A 20,745-nucleotide genomic window follows, 5' to 3' on the forward strand; every position below is an offset into this window, starting at 1 on the left:
CTTGCAATCTCTACGTTCTGGATTTATTCTTTTTTGACTTTCCTGTATCAGTTTGATATAGCTGAGTGTTTTGCTGGGCAATTTCAGACAGCAGTTCATAGTCAAGCACACTTCTTTGTATCTTTACATGAAATCAGACTGGGTAAGGACAACATATTTCCTTTCCTAAAGAATGCAGTGAATCAGCTGGTGTTTTACAATAGTCTAGTAACTATGAAGTACTATGTATAGTGCTGGTCACCCTGATATAGGAACTATTAAACTGGAAAGAGTGCAGAAAAGATTTACAAGGATTTTACCACAACTGGAGAGTTTGAGTTATAAGAAGAGGCTGGATAGGCTGGGACATTTTTCCCTGGAGAGTAGGAGGCTGAGGGGTGACCTTATAAAGGTTTATAAAATCATGAGAGGCATAGATAAGGTGAATAGCCAATGTCTTTTCCCCAGGATAGGGGAGTCCAAAACTAGAGGGCACAGGTTTAAGGTGAAAGGGGAAAGATTTAAAAGGGACATGAGGGGCAACATTTTCATGCAGAGGGTGGTGTGTGTATGGAGCAAACTGCCAGAGGAAGTGGTTGAGGTGGGTACAATTACAACATTTAAAAGACATTTGGACAGATACATGAATAGAAAAGGTTTAGAGGGATATGAGCCAAATGCAGGAAAATGGAACTAATTGCATTTAGGAAACTTGGTAGGCATGGATGAGTTGGACCAAAGGGTCTGTTTCTATGCTGTATGATTCTATGGAAGAACAAGGTTGACCTATCAGCATTTTACAAGTCCCATGAATCAGATTAGATTGCAGGCATAAAATTGCATCCAAAGTAAAATGTAGCACATGAAAATATATAAAGAAAGTATAATTTTTTTTTTAAAAACATTGTGGCATGACATTTCTCATTTGAGTGATATGTGCAAGTTCCATCAAAAGGATTAACTGTTATGATGGTACCATTGGACCCATAAATGTAAAAACAAGCCACAGTCAGTACATAGCCGAGTTTTTTTACGTTAGTAGTTGAGATTTGATTGACATCAGACACCAAACCTCAGAGTATTCTATTGATTGGTCTTAGGATAAACTTTCATCATATTTCACAACCGCTTCTGTTTTTTCTGTTGGATTGATTTGTACCAGAGTTTAAATATTAATTAACTACTAAACTTTTAAGAAATAGAATAGTTAAGAATATGTCAATTCTTCACCTCCCAGTACACAGCCAAAGCTCCCTCTTCGAAGTTTACCATCTTCATCACCAAATTGATGCTGGAGTTTTGAGACTTTTCCAGATGAACAGGAGAGGTCAGGATTACTTAATTTCCTGAAGAACAATGGAGAAGATCCAGAAAGCTCTGCCTGTTTAGAAAAAAAAAGTTATTCAATTTGGTTTTCAAGTTAATCCTAAAATTATTAACCAACTCAAAATCAAGTAAAGAGGAGCAGAGAGGCTGACGTTTCGGGCCTCGATCCGAAACGTCAGCCTCTCTGCTCCTATGATGCTGCTTGGCCTGCTGTGTTCATCCAGCCCTGCACCTTGTTGTCTCGGATTCTCCAGCATCTGCAGTTCCTACTATCTCTGATTCAAAATCAAGTAAATGTTGTTTATTCATAACATGTTCAATCATACCCGGATAACCCCTTGTGATTTTATATATTTGAAATGTAGAACCTGGCCAGACTTGAACCTTTTGGACAAAGGTAGGACTTTTCTTTCAAAAGCCTCTTTTTCAAAATCATAACCCACCAGAGTAATGTGCTGGAAATCAATTGTCACTATTCCCAGAGTCATCACCTTAAATCCATGAGAAATAGGAAGAGGAGCAGGCCATTCGGCCCCTCAAGCCTGTTCCACCATTTAATAGGATCATGACTGATCTGTCATACTTCATGTCCTGCCCTTTTCCCATAACCCTTGGTTCCCCTGATCAAGAATCTGTCCATCTCAGTCTTAAATATATACAAGAACTTTGCTCCACCATTCTCTATGCCAAGGAGCTCCAAAGACTCTCAATCATCTGAGAAAAGAAATTCGTCCTCATCTCAGTCTTAAATTGGCAGCCCTATATTCTGAGACTATGCCTCTGTCCCATTCTTCTAAACTCCACTGAGTACAGTCTCAACTTGTTGGTCTTTGCTGAAAGACAATCCTTCCGTACCAGGGATCATCCTAATCAATCTTCTCTCATCACCAATGAACTTATATCTTTCCTTAAATAAGGGAATCATAGTACTGCTCACAGTGCTCCACATATGGTCTCGCCAGCACCTTGTACGGTTGCAGTAAGACTTCCCAACTCTTATACTACAAACCCCTTGAAATAAGGGCCAACAGTCCATTAGTCTTCTGAATATCTGCTGCACCTGTGTGCTAGCTATCTACGTTTTGTATGCAAGTACGCCCTCGTCAGTTTGTGTTGCAGCTTTCTGCAGCCAATTAGATAATATTCTGTTCTTTAGTTCTCCCTTCCAAAATTAATAACTTTGCACTTTCCCACACTGTACTCCATCTGCCAACTTATTACCAACTAACTTAACCTACCAGTATCTCTCTCTAAATGTCTGTATCCATCTCACACCATACCTTGCAACCCATTTTCGTATCATCTGCAAATTTGGCTACGGTGCATTCACTTCCTTCGTCCAAGTCATTGATATATATTGTGAACAGTTGTGGTTCCAGCACTGAATCCTATGGAACTCCCACTGGTCATGGGTCACCAAGTTGAAAAGGAATCCCTTATCCCTTATCAGTTTCCTGCCCATGAATCAATTCTTTACCCAAGTCAAAATACTACCTCCAATATCTTGTCTTGTGATTAACCATTTCTAAGGTACTTTGTCGAATGTCTTCTGGAAGTTCAAATACAATACAATACAATCAACTGGTTCTCCTTTACAAATCTTGGTTGAGACTTTCTCAAAAAAACTGATAAAATTAGCCAGACACAAATTTCCTTAAATGAAGCCATCTGACTTTGCTTGTTTAAATTATGACTTTCCAAATGTTCTGTTATGACTTTCTCAATAATTGATTCCAATCATAGGTGTTAGGCTAATTGACCTATAGTTACCCAATATCCAGCACCTCCCCCCCCTCCAACTTTTTGAATAGGGATGTCACATTAACAAAAAAAACTACTTATTGTAATCAAGTATTTTTAACCAATGGTTAAAAAAAGGACGCAAGGTGAATTGCTAATCTATAACTTAAATTCCACACTTCCTTAAAACTCACATACAAAGAGACAAGCCAAGACATAATACAATATGACACAAGTATTATGGCTGAGGAATGGGGGGCAAAGGTCAGTGAAGCACAGTTCTGGCACCAGTCCGGATCACAGATGTCAATGAGGGCAAAGTGGCAGAAGGTAAACAAAGTCAAAAAGTTGACCGCTGAACTGTTACATTCTTTTTTTGATGTAACATTTTCACAACGACAGACCTTAAGCTCACTGGCCTACAGCTGCTGGTTCAGATCTCCTTTGATTTTTGAATAAGGATGTTAACCCTTTGGAGTTTTCCAATGCTCTAGGACTTTTCCAGAATCTAAGGATTCTTGGAATATTACTACCAATGTATCCACTTTTATGGACCTAGTTCCTTTAATATCCTCGGATGCAGTCCAACTAACGCAAGTTTAAATTAAGCCTCTGTCTGAAATCCATATTTTAACTGAGGATGAATCACTGCAGTTAATTTTTCTGCTTAATTTTTGTTGGTTTTATTTAATCATGTTTTAAATTTTGTTTTTGTCCATCTCAATCATCTAAAAATTAACATTTTGCTGATTCGAAAAATAAAGAAATGCTAACAAGTATTTGAAAATGCACACTTATCCCAACACACTTGGTTCTATTAGCCAATCCTCTATCCTTGCTAATATACTATCTTTAACACCCACTATCTTATTAAGTACAATACAATCGCATCACATCCAGTAAATACATCTACTAAATATCTCAACAAACCAATTCATTGCTTCAATGATCTATCAGGTCACTCCTCAGCCTTTTCCTTTTGAGAGCAAAATTAATGCCCTAGCTTGTTTTTATTAATCTAACGGTTTTAATGTAGATTCAATGATTCAAACATACATTTATTAATTCCCAATGTTTTCAATCCAGGAGGGACATTTTGCCTATTTTTTCGTCCTCTGGGATTATCAATCTACAACTGCATCACTTGGATGGGCGGACTAGATCATGTTTAATGATGACCCATGTTTTTAGGCTCCATTTGTGTATTTTTCTCATGTTCTATGCCAAGAACAACCTATAAGCAAACTGTAATTTCCTGAAAAAGAGAGAGACTTTGTTTCATATTTGCTCAGTAAGTTGGGCTGTCACTTTAAGAGTCCAATCACGTGCCATAATGATGAAGTCATTGACCATTTTGGGCTTAGACTAACCTTGCTAACTGTAGAGCAAATATCTCTGTAATAAAGCTCCTGCTGTTTAACACTTCAGCTTCCTGGTCCTTCTCGGAATATAAGAAACTTAACCTGCAGAAAAGCTGACAATGTAGCTTTATCTAGAATTTGAACCTAAATCATTCCTTCTGCATTTATCTACTTGAAGTTAGAGCAACAAATATTTAGAAGCAAAAACAGAAATTGCAGGAAAATCTGAACAGGTCTGACATCATCTGTCAAGAGAAATCAGAGCTAACCTTTTTCAGAATATTCAGACATTGTTAAAGATATATGGCACAAGAGAGGTTAATAAGAGATGAGCAGCCTTCATAGACTTGAACTCGTAACATTCTATATTCAGTGGTCAGATACAAACAGAAGTTAAATTTTTAATACTAAATATGAACTTGTTTCTATGCCATAACTGATGGCCCATAGGGGATTAATAAAGACTGAAATAGAAATTGAAAATCATTATCAGTTCCAATGTGCCAACTTCACGTTCAGCTGATTGAGGGAAAAATGGAGTATTTGAGGCTTAGGATTTCAAACACACAATTAAGATCATGGCATACTAAGCAGCAGTAATCCCTGGTGCTCCTGTAGGCTTCGGAGATGTGGGCAAGAGAAAGCAGGCACCTCAAAGTACAGTGGAAAAGTATCACCATGGGTGCCTTTGCACCTCTCTCAAGTCAAAAGAGGCACTAGGCTGGATATGTCACGCTTTGTCTAACACTAATTTCCAAACAACTTGCAAGTCATGTGCAGCAAACTAACACCCTGAAGGACAGCACAAATGTTTTAGGAATGTCCTCAATACAGTCCTTAAGATGTGACGCATCTCTGCCACCTGAGAGGAGTCCCTGATTTCTGACCAAGCAAAATTGGGAAGGTTCATTCAGGAGTACACAGAGACTGTTGAAAACACAGAGACAGAACTGCGGCATCCATCAGAGCTCACAAACCTCCAAACAATTCATCCAGCCAGCCCTTCAAATTGACCCCCACGTTAGTGGAGTCTGCAAATTACATATTATACTTATCAGCCATTCAGCCGTATTGCAATCCAAACAGAAAGGGAGTAAGCCATCCTAATCATGAGGGATTTCCTAAGATAAAACCAAAAACACTACCATACAAAATACAATACAAGCCTCACAAGCAGAACTGTGTGACTTTCAATAACCACCACTCTACCCACTAAGATAAATGGGTTTCTTGACTACACGTCTTTTAGCTATTCAAAAGGACACGGTCAATCAAAATTGTATTTACACAACCAAATATGGCTGTGAAACTCAATGAGGCTCAAAGATCAGTTTCCTGGACTTTATCTCAAGTCAAGCATTATGGGGGTTGGGGTGGGGAGAAGAGTTAGAGAAGCAAGGAAAGTAGAGAAATAATCTCCCACGGCCAAAGTACTGAATTCTATGGAGATATCAGGAAGTGTGATAACTGAGTAATTCTGAATCCTTTTTAAAGGCAGAGGTAGTTTGATCATTGGCTAACAAGAGACTTAAGGGGCATCGGAATAGGCAAGGAAGTGGAGTTGAGGCCAGTAGGAAATACATCATGCTCTTATCAAAAGGCAGAGCAATTTGAAAGGCCAAATGGCCTATTTAGAATCATAGAATCCCTAAGTGGGGAAAGAGGCCATTCGACCCATCAAGTCTGCACCAACCCTTCAAAGAGCATCCCACGCAGACCCAGCCACCGATCCTATTCCTCTAACCCCGCATTTACCATGGCTAATCCACCTAGCCTGCACATCCCTGGACTGTGGGGGGGTAGCCGGAGCACCCAGAGGAAACCTATGCAGACATGGGGAGAATATCTGTGTGGAGTTTGCACAGTCACCCAAGGCTGGAATCGAACCTGGGTCCCTGACGCTGTGAGGCAGCAGTGCTAACCACGTGCCGCCCACTGGGTTTAAAATAATTAAAATGTGCTTCTAATCCTTATGTTCCTATGCATGCTTATTACTTGATTATCCAGAGAGATGTGGAAACAACATTAAAGAAATAGGACACAATGTTGAATAAATGTACTTTTGGTAAAAAGCAACCTTGGAACCAATTGTACAGAAGAAAACAGTCCGAACAACTGTAAACAACGCAACTCAGAACAAGAAATGTTGCTTACTTATGCCCATCTGTAGCCACAGCAAAAGCCAATAAACATCAATAACCAAGGCAGGAAATGAAAACTTGGTACAAAGAAATGAATTGAATTTTGGCTTGCAATATTATCTTGGAGGCTGAACTTTGACTAAAATGTACGACATATACCAAGCAGCAAGCATGACACTCAAACAACACAAACCATCTATTTTGAAACAATGTTGAATTGACTCTCATTTCATTGATTTACAACATTCTTATTTACACATAACTTGAATATGAATTTTAGTTAACATTTAGCTCAAAACATTAAGTAATTCAACCCCATTTTCTGTCTAAAGAAGGACTGCAGCAGTTTTCATAAACCAATGAAACAATTCCATGAAACAAAAATGTTGATTTAATCAACTACTTGGAATGAATTCCAGAATTGAATTCAAGAATATTCAGCCCTCAGCTGTGAAATATTTCATACTCTTCCTGGATAAAAGGTGCATTCACAGGATTGTGCACCGTATAAGATGCTAAACATCACAGTGCAACGTTACGAACAGCTTAATTTAACTATTTTCAACAGCAGTGCAGTTCTAATGCCAACTGAGCCCAAAACAAATCACAGTATTAGCTTTCTAATTTTCTCATGCTTTCTGAACAGTAGCACAATCAGGGACTCTAGATATAGAACAGAAAACGTTGATATTTTGGAAGTTACAGAAGAAATATTAATTGGTCAGAAGAATTAAGTTCCAGATCCTAACTCAAAAATGGCATATCTACCATTAGAAACTGTAAAAAAAAATTATAAGACTTAATAGTGATAATAAAAGCAATGACTTAACACAATCATTGCACCAAAAGGCAGCTGCCTATAATGGGTTTTCAGATTTACTGATTAAGACATGATAACCAGAACAGTTTGCTCTAAAAGCCTTAGGATTCCAAATGATCAACCATCGGACATTTTAACAAATATGTCTGCTATTGCAGAGGTCTCATCAACAAATAAAAAGGATATTGAAACAAAAATTGTTACCTGTTTCATTTTACTTGGTCATGCTTATTTTCTGAGAAATGAAAATTATTTGCAATTTCCAGCACAAGTTCTGTTCCGTGCCTTGTTTGTCAAATGCCAGCGCACTAACCTTCAAAATGTGCATGTACCATCCTAAATCATATATTCAGCAACTGCAGTCAATATCACATCTGGTGCCACGCTTAAAGAATTACAAACGTGATACTGTGCTGCTACACTGACTCCACCTTTAATGGATTTCTAAGAGCTCTTAGCTCTCAATTCTTACATGAAGTACTTCTGCCACTATGCAGCTCACAGAGTTGCACAGAAGAAAATCAGATAACAAGGAGCAATGTCCACTCATAAAAAGATGGTTAACATTGGCTTTCCAGTTGCTCGGTTTCCAAAGTATGCAGTCTTTTCAGGAATCTTGCAAGTACTGATGTCAATTTGCTCATTCAGTATTTCAGTTGCCAACAATTTGATTTCAGGTCAAAACCAAAATAAGTACATGTTTATCAAATGGGAAAAGATTATGCATTTGCCAACAGATAAATTTAATAGCTTCAACATCCATTTTGCAGCAATTGCTCAATCGGTACTGTCATTGTAATAGAGATTCAGAGAGTGATTGATAAAATATGTAGCATCCTCATCTTTATCAACAAGAACAGAGTTCAAAAGCAAAGAAACCATGTTAAATTTGGATAGAATGCTGGCTTGGTCTCGACTGGAGTACAATGCCCGGTATGGGGCACTAAAACTTTGGAAGGATATAAAGGCACCGAAGAGACTGCAGTAAAGGTTTACGAGAACAGATAAATTGGAAAAGTTTGGATTATCCTTCTTGGAGATGTTTGATAGGAGATTTTACAGTGGGATTCAAAATCATGACAGGTCTACACAAGGTAGATTGGGGAAAAACTGTTCCCATTGGTGGAATGATGACAGCGCAGAGGGCACAGATTGAACATAATTTGCAAAAGAACCAATGAGAACACAAGGAAAAACATTATCACAGACAGAATGGAATCTGAAAATGCTTTGCTTCAAAGTGTGGTGGAGGCAGGTTCAAATCAAGGCATTCAAGATGGGTTTGGATTATTGTCTGAAAAGTAAGAATGAACAAGACTAAAGAGAGAAGGTGGGGGCACTAGCACTACGTGACAGGTCCTTTAGAAAGGCTGCACTGACAAATACCCAAACAAATAGTCTCCTTTGCACTACAACCATTCTGTGATTCAGTGGCCTGGCAAATAGATATCCTGTATAAAACTACACAGAAAATAGAAATAAAATGTCTAATCAGTCTCATCCTTGCAAAGTACAGACTGTTCAACTTTCAGGGTGGCTCACTAAATCGTTCATATTTTCAGGGTTGCACCATCATCAATCACCATGATGAAACAGAAAGGTTTTTACGTTTATATAGCAATTTCACACTCTTAGGGCATGTCAAGCACTTTACAGCCACAAAAGTGCTTTCTGAAATGTAATTATGTCATTGTTCTGATGTAAAGAAATTCAGCAGCTGCAACCTTCCATTTATGCAAGAGGATGGATGTGCAACAAATGAAACCTTTTGGGGATGGTATAGATTCAGGTGTTGTACTTTTGCTGATGGTGCAGGTTCTGCCATGCGTGGCATATGAAACAGTATTTTGATCTCTTTGTAGATTGCTGTTTGGTGTTAGGCCCTGTTGGCAAGTTACTGTCTCCAGTGATCGTCATGTTAGAACACAGAACATAGAAAATAGAACAGTACAGCACAGTACAGGCCCTTCGGCCCACAATGTTGTGCCGAACTTTTAGCCTAAACCTAAGGTCTATCTAACCTCCACCCCTACCTTATACTATCATCCATATGCCTATCTAATAGCCGCTAAAATGCCTCTAATGAGGCCGACTCCACTACCCTCTCCGGCAATGCATTCCACGCCCCTACCACTCTCCGAGTAAAGAACCTACCTCTGACGTCTCCCCAATATCTATCTACCTCCTTTCACTTTAAAACTATGTCCCCTCGTAAAAGCTACCTCCACCCTCGGAAAAAGTCTCTGGCTGTCTACTCTATCTATACCTCTGATCATTTTGTACACCTCTATCAAGTCACCTCTCATCCTTTGTCGTTCTAAAGAGAAAAGCCCGAGCTCTCTCAACCTTTCCTCGTAAGACCTTCCCTCCATTCCAGGCAACATCCTGGTAAATCTCCTCTGCACCTTTTCCAACTCTTCCACATCTTTCCTGTAATGAAGTGACCAGACAGACACAATACTCCAGATGTGGCCAAACCAGGCTTTTGTATAGCTGGAGTATAACTTCACAGCTCTCGAACTCAATCCATCTATTAATGAAAGCTATCACACCATACGCCTTCTTAACAACTCTATCCACCTGGGTGGCAGCTCTCAGGGAACTGTGAACATGAACCCCAAGATCCCTCTGCTCCTCCACACTGCCAAGAATCTTTCCGTTAACCCTGTATTCTGCTTTCAAGTTTGTCCTTCCAAAATGAATCACCTCACACTTTTCAGGGTTAAACTCCAGCTGCCACTTCTCAGCCCAGCTCTGCATCCTATCAATGTCCCTTTGTAACCTAGAACAGCCCTCCGCACTGTCCACAACGTGACCCACCTTCATATCGTCCGTGAACTTGCTAATCCACCCTTCCACTCCTTCATCCAAATCATTTACAAAAATCACAAATAGAAGGGGACCCAGAACAGATCCTTGTGGTACACCACTTGTAACTGAGCACCATGTTGAATATTTTCCATCCACTACCACCCTTTGTCTTCTAAGGGTCAGCCAATTCTGAATCCAATCTGCCACATTACCCCCTATCCCATGCCTCCTTACCTTCTGCATGAGCCTACCATGGGGATCCTTATCAAACACCTTACTTAAATCCATGTATACCACATCCACTGCTCCACCTTCATCCATGTTGGCTCACTCTGGCCCTCAGGCAATGCCACTCTTCTCCTGTCCTCAAGTATTTCCCAGGAATGTGTTTAGGACCTTCATGTCAGACTTGCAAAAACTCTTGCAGTAGAGTTTGGTACATCTTACTCGTCATTGGCTCTGCTACCTCAGACAGAAATTCCTTTTTTATGCAACCTCTTCCATTTTGCACACATGAGCCAACCAGAGTTGCCTTTGCTTGATGAATTTCGGTGATTTGCCTTTTAAGAGGACTTCCACATCCATGATTTTGCCTTTCCAAGGGACACCAAGAGTGTATCACAAGCATACCTTAATTTTTGAACATCCTTTCTTAGTAGCTGCAAATATTCTTGTTTCACTGCCATACTACAAGGTGAAGCCAGCATCTTGATACGAAAAGTCAGCTTGATGTTATTCCATGCATATTCCTGCCACAGCTGGTAGCTTCTTTCCCTCTGCACATAAAGTTCTGTATCAAGGAACAGATTGACACTACAGAACCAAGTTGGTAGATTTTGTTAAGCAGAGTTACATTTGCTATGATGGAGGTAGAGATGTGACACTCGTGGTCCCGTAAACATAATTTTTGTAACTTCTATAGTCAGGGAGAACAAGTTACAGAGGTAGGAGAGACAGTCTTTGATTGTTGGTAGTTGGGTTGCATTGTGAATGACTACCTAGCATCATTAGTAAAGGAGTTATCTGGTCATGACATGTTGTATATTTGTCTTTGTTTTCAGTCAGGATAGATTATAGAGCTGGGCTCTGACTTAGGATACAGGTATACTCCTTCGATTTCTGCAAGGAAGGTGAAGGTCCAAAACTTGGAGGAGATGATACCAAAAGAAGTGGAGGTGAGGACGTGGGCCTATTCACTCCAATTTTTACATGACAACTGTCAGAAGTGGTGCTGTTAAACTGTACAGTGCAATCTACATTGTCATGGAAGAAGGGGATAAGACTGAAGAGCATTGCTCTCAGGCAGACAATTTCCATGCAGCAAACATTGACAGACAGCACTGAAATTCATGATCAGTTCATCTGTTTTAGTTGTACTGAATGACGGATAAATATTGATATACTGCCAGTTGAACTTCCCTCTTCTTCTGCTGCTGTTGGAACCTGCAGCGCAGAGCCACACCTGTAACCAAATATCTGACTGGGGCCTGGAGCCTTCAGCTTCTCTTTGCAGCTGACTGGAGTCTGGAGTCTATCTTTGCTGCTGAGTACAGCCTGGGGCCTCTCGTTGCTACACAATGGAGCTTGGGGCAAAGTTCCATCCCCAGTATTGTTAAATTTTGGGATTTAGGACCACAGGTACCCAAATAAGGCAATCAATTAATCATTTATTAAATTTAAGAAGCAACAGTTTAGATATAATATACTAGTTAATTAGATAGAAAAGCACACGACCCAAAACAAATTGAAGTGGTGGAGGCATCATCCTCGTCTTCAGTTCAAGGGCTCCTCGAGTCTTCTTCCTCCTCTCCTGGCCCAATTCCATCTGAGAGAAGCAGTTGTTTGATGAGTCCTGGCACCTGATGATCATTGCAGTCTGACAAGGACTGGTTAACACACTAGGGCCTGGTAACTTTCCCTCGGTCAACCAACCTACTGAGCCAACAGATATGGGACGACTACACGCAACATCGAGTAACATCACACGTAATCCAGCTTAAGGTCAGTTTATATCTTACAACTTCAGACCCTTCTTTCTTCCTAAGCAACTTAGGGCAAAGTGGCCTTGTAGCTTTCGTAACCGTTAACTTTAGCATGCTTTATATCCTTGTTTATTGGAGATAGTTCATATTTGGCCTTACAGAGAGGGGTTCAAAACTGCTGAATTTATTCAAACTTTCAAGCTTGGCAAAAGGAAAATAGAAAACTTAGGGTTTTAATTTCTATCGATACAAATTACTTGCTCACATTGAACCCAAGACTTTCTGACTCAGTTCGCTCTAAGCTAAGGTGCGCAAGTACACTGTCTCTTTACCCCACTGAGGTCAACTTGGTTTTGTCACAAAGATTGAGACAATTTGTTTAAATGCCTCAGTCATTTTTACCTATTCCAGTCTCTCACCATGCCAAACCTTCCCCAGATTCACAGCTCATCCTGTATCCTCACCAAGTTCACCTTGTTCGGAAAATCCATCTCCTGCTCCCTCATTCCTGGTTCCATGAAAATTGCTGTCCTTCCAACTTCCCAATCAGTCCACAGTGTTAACTCACGTCACGCTTGGTTCTATAGTCACAGATACTGTACTCTTCCACTTCAAAACTGTTGTCATTACTCCCTAAAATCAAACCCACCCTGAATCTCAGTATCATTGCAATGTACCATTATCTCCCAAATTGGCACTGTTATGGTTGATTCTTTCCAAAGTCAGTGTCCATCCTGCCACTGAAACAAAATTGTTGCATAAAGATAATGGCACTGTGACTGAGAACTATTAATAGACAATTCATAGGGACACAATCAGACAAAGTTTAACGCCAAGGCTAAGGAGATTATAACTCCAAATGATGATGCAAAACAAAAGTACACTCAGAGTTGTTCTACACTGATGATGTCACACAAGGGTTCCACACTGAAGAACTCGTTCAGGAGCAAAAGACAGATTCTCCTGCCTGTAAATAGTTTGTCTTACTGATGCCAACGGCTAAACCAATGTCATGGTCCAGGATGTTACCATACCAATAGTCAGCATTGACAATGTGTTGCCTGTGATTATTGATATCTTCATATATCTAATTTCTATAATCACCAACAATCTCACTTGATGCTGAAATCAACACACACACATTAAAAAGCTGTAGCTCTTATGTCCAAGCTGAATTAGGGTTTTTGAACAACAGCAACCTGACTAAAAACACCAAGCCTGCATCCTCAGTGCACTCTATAATATGGAGACATGAATGGCACACGTTAGGCAGGAGAAAGGCTGAATACTTGACCATCTTCGTCGTCTCAGCTATATCCTTGGAATCTCTAAAATATTTTGGTAGAACAAGGTCAGCAACTCAGAGGTTCTGGTACAAGTTAATTCCATCTATCAGTATAGACTCATTGCTAAGCCAACAAAGCCAGCATTGTTTCATCAGATGGATAACAATTCTATTCCCAAAAACTGATTGTAACGGTGACTTGGCCACTGGGTCACGACCTGTTAGCCAAGTATTCATCTGCATACACCTGCAAATTATGAGGACGATGGACATTAACACAAACAATCGGAAGACAGTCAGCAATGGCTATGACCTCTGGAGGCTGACTGTTTGGAGACGCATCGCATGAAATGAGCAGGAACAGAAAGCTCAGCTCAATGAGATTAGACCCAGCTAAAACAGAAGCTAGAAAATTGTGCACCCTCTTGACTGTCCTTCACTGCAAAAAATGTAGAGACTACCATGACAGAATGGGATTTCTGACCTACATCGGTTGCAATATGTTAACAGAAATGATCACGAGGTACAAATCAATTTCTCATGAGATGCAGGATCACGAAGGACCAGAGGCTTGGCCAAAGCAGGAGGAAATACCTTAATTTAAATAGCAAATAACACCAACAGAGAGAGTGATGTATTTTCCATACATGTCCTTATCAATCTCTTTGCAGCTCTGACATACGTGATCATACCATCTTCCACATCATTGTGATTGGGCTATCTCGACTTGGCTCAACTGCCCACCAACCATTTTGACATTTGCTTGCAACTTTGCAATATTATTTAATTTGTAGTTAAGCTACCATCACATAATTCAGCTTACTTTCACCTCCATTGTAACAGCTTCCTCCAACTTCATCTTTTATACACTGTTACAAAGTCATACAGAATGGAAACAGATCCTTCAGTCCAATCAGTTCATGCTGATCATAATCCCAAATGCCTTCTCCTGGGCCATATCCCTCCAAAACTTTCCTATTCATGCATTTATCTAAATGCATTTTAAATGTAGTAACTGTGCCCACATCCACCACCTCCTGAGGAAGTTCATTCCACACACAAATCACTAAGTAAAAAAATTCCCCCTTGTGTCTTTTTTTAAAATCTCTCTCCTCTCACCTTAAAAATATTCCCCCAGCCTAGGGAAAAGACAACAACCATTAAATGTATCTCGACCTGCATGATTTTATAAACATCTATAACGATCACCTCTCAATCTCCTAAACTCCAGTGAAGAAAGTCCCAGCCTTTCTTTATAAGTCGAAACCTCCATACCTGGCAACATCCTGGGAAATCTCTTCTGAACCCTCTCTAGCTTAATGAGAGTACTGGACACAATACTCACACCAAACACAGCCAATTCACGAAGTTCTCTTCGGCCTGCAATTTGTCAACTGTGAAGTACTTCCAAACATTCAAAACTGGGCTGTTTTCATCTTCTCTCTACATGCAGCATCTTCTCTCTTTCTGGCTTGCATTACCTTCTGATGCTTCAACGAAGTAGATTTAAAATTCTCATCATTGGATTTGAAATTCTTCACAGCCTCATCTTTTCACATCTTTAACAGTCTTCACCTCTGCAATACAGTTTCTCAATCCTATATTCTGCAATTTCATCCTTAAACTCGTCCATCTCTGTTTCACAACTTCAGGTCCTCTTCAAAACCCATCTATTTATCCAAGCTTTTGGTCACTCCTGCGTATATCTACTTTGGATCGATGGCCATTTTTGTCAGATTTTTCCACGTGAAAGTACCTTGGGATGTTTTTCCACATAACTGGTTATTACATAAAAATGTACGATGTTGTCCTCTGCTAGCTTGACAATTGATTCTTTGAGTCAAAGTCTGCAATGAAAAGATTATGAAATATCTTCAGCACCTCTTACTTATTGAAATTGCTCCTGACCAGTTGGCTCCCCAGAGAACTCCTCACTGTGCACATTTACCAGTGGACATCTCCAGTCACCTGATGCTCCTCCTACACTGCACCCACGTGTGCCCCGCCCCTACCCCCAACCAAGTCCTCCCTTCAGCTCATTACATTCCACATATTCTAACATTGTGCTCGTTAGAACAGCTACTTTCCGATACTTCAACCCCACTCCCTGTCCTGACCTTGTGAACTCTGGTAAAGATAGGGAAAAGGGATGGGTGTGCATTTTCTCTCAAATCATTGATGCTTCATGCTGATTCTACCATGTTTAACATTATTGTTCCACCTGAGGGTCTCCAACTTCAACATAAAATATTGCAGATGCAAGAAATCTGAAACAAAAACAGAAAATGCTGTAAATATTCTGCAGGTCAAGCAGCATCTGTGGACAGAAACAGAGTCAAGGTTTAATGTTTATGATAATCTTTAATCAAAAGATCGGCATCTCTTTATGTAGCTTGGTGTCAAATTCTGTTTGATAACTTTTCTGTGAAAAATCTCGAGCATTTTATGTTAAAGGCACTATAAAATGCAAGGTTTTGTTATTACACAGATCTAAACCTGGATTTGAGAATCACAACCTACTTGACACTACACTATTTCAATAAGTTGTCATAAACAGTTTTCCCACTGACATCTCAGTTTTAATAACCGTTAACTTGCGCAAATGAACATATGAACAGCTAACAGCGTAACGGCCGTCTAATTTTTCAACAAAACAAATTATTGAAGTTTTCTTCAGTGTGTGGCTGAACACCATATTTTTCAACCGTTCAATGTGATATTCATTTTGTAACATATAGGATCAAGAATCATTAAATTTCAAATACACTACCAGTCAGATACAATCACCTGTTACACAGTCAAATCATTTAAATGCATATATTTTTCCATAGTATTCTGTTCTTACTATTATTTCCTTAAATTAGACTACATTTCTTGGCATGAGAATATTTAATTCACTTGTGCTAAGCAAGTCCAAGACTGTACGACTGATTATGCCAAAATATATAGTTTACATATTTTGTCCTCTACTCATCCGACACAATTGATTACCATTATATATATACACTTATAACTTCATTTCAAAAAAGTCTCGTAGCTGAAATCATATTTAGGTAACCTTCTGCAAAACAGAAGTGGATTGCGGACCCAAAATTCTGTTTCAATCACAGCACATCACCAATGGAGGTCACACAGATGTCTGGTTTATAAAAATGTCACCACTTCTGCTCAAAGACAATTTTGATAGCAATCAAAATATAAAACTGGAAAACAATACAAACTTTTGCTGTTCCACAGTTGAGATAATTTCATAAAATCGAACACAGGTTGGATCAGTAGCAATGAACTAAATGCTCAATTTGAAGCAATGAATAATTAATCTCTCGTTTAATCATGCAGCCTTCTCCTCACAAGGAACCAGAATCTCAGAACTATGACAGAAACATTTCCAAAAATGGTTCATGAGGTTTACACCAGTTCTCTGAAAGAAACGTGCCTACACTTAGAGCCAAATATGGCAGACTTGGTGCAATTTACCTGCCACAAATTTGTACAGTTAGTTTAACATTAATTCAAGTCGAAATAACATCTTGCAGATGGATCAAATGAAGAGTAGATTTGGCTCTACAAACCAGTGCGTCACGGTTTTAAATGTTTAAAAAGAACTTCAACAGCAAGATTGTGAAAACATTTTTTTCAATTAAAATACTGGTCGTATTTTTAAAATTGTTTATGAGTTAAATAGGATTGGTTAAAATTGTATAATATGCACATCCCTAAATCTTAGACAAAATACATGCACAGTATTCTAGAACCACATTTATGTCTCCACGTCACACAGATTCATACAGACTTTACCCCAATTTTTAAAAAAATCCACTTGATTTTTCTTGGTCTTTTTCCACAACTATGCAAATTCTAGTCGAATGATGGTCAATCCCACCAAAATGCTCTCTTGGATACCCTTTCCACTTACTCAGCTTCACTCTCTAAAACAAACCAGAATTGCCACTTCTCTAATTGGGCTTGCTATGAAAACATTTAAAACAATTCTCCGAATTGGATTTCAGAATGCTTATCTTCCTAGTTATGCCTCTTTCAAATGGAATATCATTCCAGTTAATGTTAGAGTAGCTGAAATCTATTAATATCTTCTCATTTCTTTGTGTATATTACCTATTTGCTCTTCTATTTCTCCCCAAATGTTTTGGAGGTCTAAAATATACTTCCTGCCTGCCCCCCCTACACCCCATTTTTGTTCCATGATTCTATCCATATATTCCCATTCCATGATTGTTACAGCATACTACATCTGTGATTGTTTATTTAGCCAACTGCCATGAGTGCTTATACTCCAACCCCTGATGCTACAGATGAGTCCAAAGAAGGTTTATACTCCAATCTGGACACCACATTAACCAACATCCCTAGGGAAGACAAAATTAACCTCCATGGAGACTTCAACACCAGGACTGGCAAGGACGCCCAATTCTGGAAAGGAACCATCGGTAATGAAGGGTTCAGGAATTGCAAAACCAAATGGGATTCTCCTGCTCACTAATTTTGTGGAGCTGATCATCACTAACACAATATTATGCCAAAAAGACAAGCAAGACTCCTTGGAGACACCCACGATCTAATGCACTAGCACATGATCCGACTACATCATTTTTCAATTCCCAAGACCTAAAGGGTGTCCTCATTACCAAAGCAATGACTGGTGCAGATGACTGTTGGAGAGACCACCAACTCATCAGCTCCTCAACATCCATCAAATGGCACCAAAAGCAGCTGAAGACAAAGAAACAATTTAGGAAAAGTTCAATGTTGTACAGCTTCAAAAGCCAAGCAGACTAGCAAAGTTCCAACAATGTCTTCACCAAAAACTTCAAAGAATTCATTTTAATGGTCTGGTGCAAATTTGGAAAGGGTTTAAGGCAGCTATTATCTCATGCTGTGAATAAACCATCAGCTACAAGACCAGGAAACATTCACAGTAATTGACAAGAATGACCTCATTAATCAAGACATCATCGACAAGGAGAGCTTTCCATGCCTGGCAAAACAACATCACCAGCAAGGCAGAAGAGAAACCAACATACAGCACAGCTGAAGTTACAAACAAGACCTCAGGAAATCAAGTACCAATGAAAAGCTACGAAGCTGTAACTCCTGGCTCAAACCAGTATGGAGAAGGGATGACACTCTTTTGAGGGACAGAGAAAACATCAGTCTCCAATGGAGGCAGCACTTCACATCTTCTAACCTGTGATGCAAGCATGTGTTTGAGGAAATCCCCAACTCCCCAAAGATGATCTTAGACTCCAAACTATGTAGCAGAAATTGAAACCACTATTAGACACATGAAGAATTGAAAAGCTGTAGAAGTAGCACGGATTTTCAAACTTGGAGGAACAGAGCTTACCCATCATCTCTATCAACAGTTTCCAAATCCAGACCCTTCTGAAGAAGGGTCATTGGACCCGAAATGTTAACTCTGCTTTCTCTCTACAGATGCTGCCAAACCTGATGGGTTTTTCCACCAATTTTCATTTTTGTTTCAGTTGAAGGGAAACCCACTGTGAACAAACAGAGTTGGAGGAACACTTGCTAAGATCAAGCTCCCCAGCTAATCTCTCATTTCTGAAAACAAAATCTTCCTGTTGTGTTCAGGGAGAAACATACTTGTTCATTTGAATATCAGACCAACTGATTCCAGAACATGCTCTACTTCGTCCTTCTGCCTTCAAGAATAACCCATGGACCAAAAATGTTTTCTTTCAGAAAGCCAAACTTGGTAAGGAAATCTGTTTTTTCCTTCTCTTCCTTAAAGTGTGTGTATGTTTTGGTGACTGAATTTTTTTTATTTTATATTGCAACTCATGGATCAGTGAGACTAGGACACCAGTGCACTCCTGCAGCCTCAATTTTAATATTATATCACAATGTGTGGTCTCAATCCATCAACCTTGTTCACAAACTCCTTATATTGCATTATACACCATTTCTGTCATCTTTTGAGGCAAAAGTGATCTGCAATGGTTCATATATTTCCATTAGATATGTTGATGATGTTCGGGCCGATCTGTGCCTAGCAGACTCTGCAGCATATAAGGGCAAAGTCCAGAGTTCCAGAGGGCCAGAGAGCTGTTCTCTCATTAGAGGAAGATGATTGCTGGTAGGTTAACCTGAGGATCACCGCACCTCAGGCAAAGGGAGAGTTTGAAAGGACAGTCCTTCGTGGTAATCTCAGTCAGTGCAGAAACTGAACTTATGCTATGGCCGTTCAGTAAACTGAGCTCCTTGCACCAGATAGGACAAGATACCACAGATAATTCGAGTTTTGGATGAGTTGCTGACTGTGGATTTCTTCTCAACATGTTTTCTCCCAGCCTTTGACACACACTTGCTTTCAAAGGAGCCTGACATTTATTTGGTTGCTCCCAGTACAGTGATCCCAAGTGAGCTTCTCCCAAGACATGAAGGTAATATCAAAATTAAGTCAAGTCTTCAGAGTATCCTTGTAATGCTCCCTTTGGTCATCATGTCAAGACAGCCTATACTCCTCAAGTTCTCCATCGGAGATTCACTTTGATAAATGAGTATTAGGAACTCTGGCTAAATGATCAACCCTACTAAGTTGCAAGTCCATCCACCACTGACTCATATTGACAGGAGGGTGCATCTACAAGATGCAGAGGAGCGACTCACGTCGGCTTCTCTATCAGCACCTTCCAAGGCTGTGACCTATAAAACTCAGAAGGGAAGGCAGCAAAAGCTACATGGCAACACTGTCACTAAAGGACTCACTTCAAGTCACACACTATCTTGACTTGGAATTACAATCAACCTGTCTTCACTTTCAGAGGGTCAAAATCCTTGAACTTCCTTCGTAACAGTGCTGTGATGTATCCACCCTCCCATGGACATTCACACTTCAAGAAGTCAGCTCATCATCACTTTCTCAATAGCAATCATGATGGCGAAAGGCCCTGCCAATGGAGTCCAATTGCTTCCAAAATAGGCTGAAATGAAAGTGGCTGAGCTTCTTGACATGTCACTGAAACACAGTCCAAGTGTCATAATTGTCTTAAAACTGAAAGAACTGCGGATGCTGTAAATCAGGAACAAAGACAGAAGTTACTGGAAAAGCTCAGCAGGTCTGGCAGCATCGGTGAAGAAAAAATCAGAGTTAACGTTTTGGGTCCGGTGACTCTTCCTCTGAACTGATGATAGCTGGGAAAACATCAGCTTATATGCAGAAAAGCGGGAGGGGGAATGGGGTAGGGAGTAAATGATAGGATAGAGCCCGAAGAGAGAAAAGAGCAGTTGGGTAGACAAAGGAGTTGATAACGATCTG

General features: G+C 39.8%; 1 protein-coding gene across 1 annotated transcript in view; it reads right to left on the reverse strand.

The window, feature by feature from the left end:
- Nucleotides 1-1,186: 1,186 nt before the first annotated feature.
- The window catches only part of LOC125484230 (microtubule-associated serine/threonine-protein kinase 2-like), a 26,736-nt gene continuing 7,177 nt past the window's right edge, over nucleotides 1,187-20,745 (reverse strand). The window contains exon 2 of the mRNA XM_048602102.1: nucleotides 1,187-1,360. Within this exon, the coding sequence (XP_048458059.1) occupies nucleotides 1,187-1,360 (174 nt within the window). The remainder of the gene's footprint in view (nucleotides 1,361-20,745) is intronic.

This window comes from Rhincodon typus, chromosome 10 (assembly GCF_021869965.1).
Source record: "Rhincodon typus isolate 14 chromosome 10, sRhiTyp1.1, whole genome shotgun sequence".
Taxonomy (NCBI): domain Eukaryota; kingdom Metazoa; phylum Chordata; class Chondrichthyes; order Orectolobiformes; family Rhincodontidae; genus Rhincodon; species Rhincodon typus.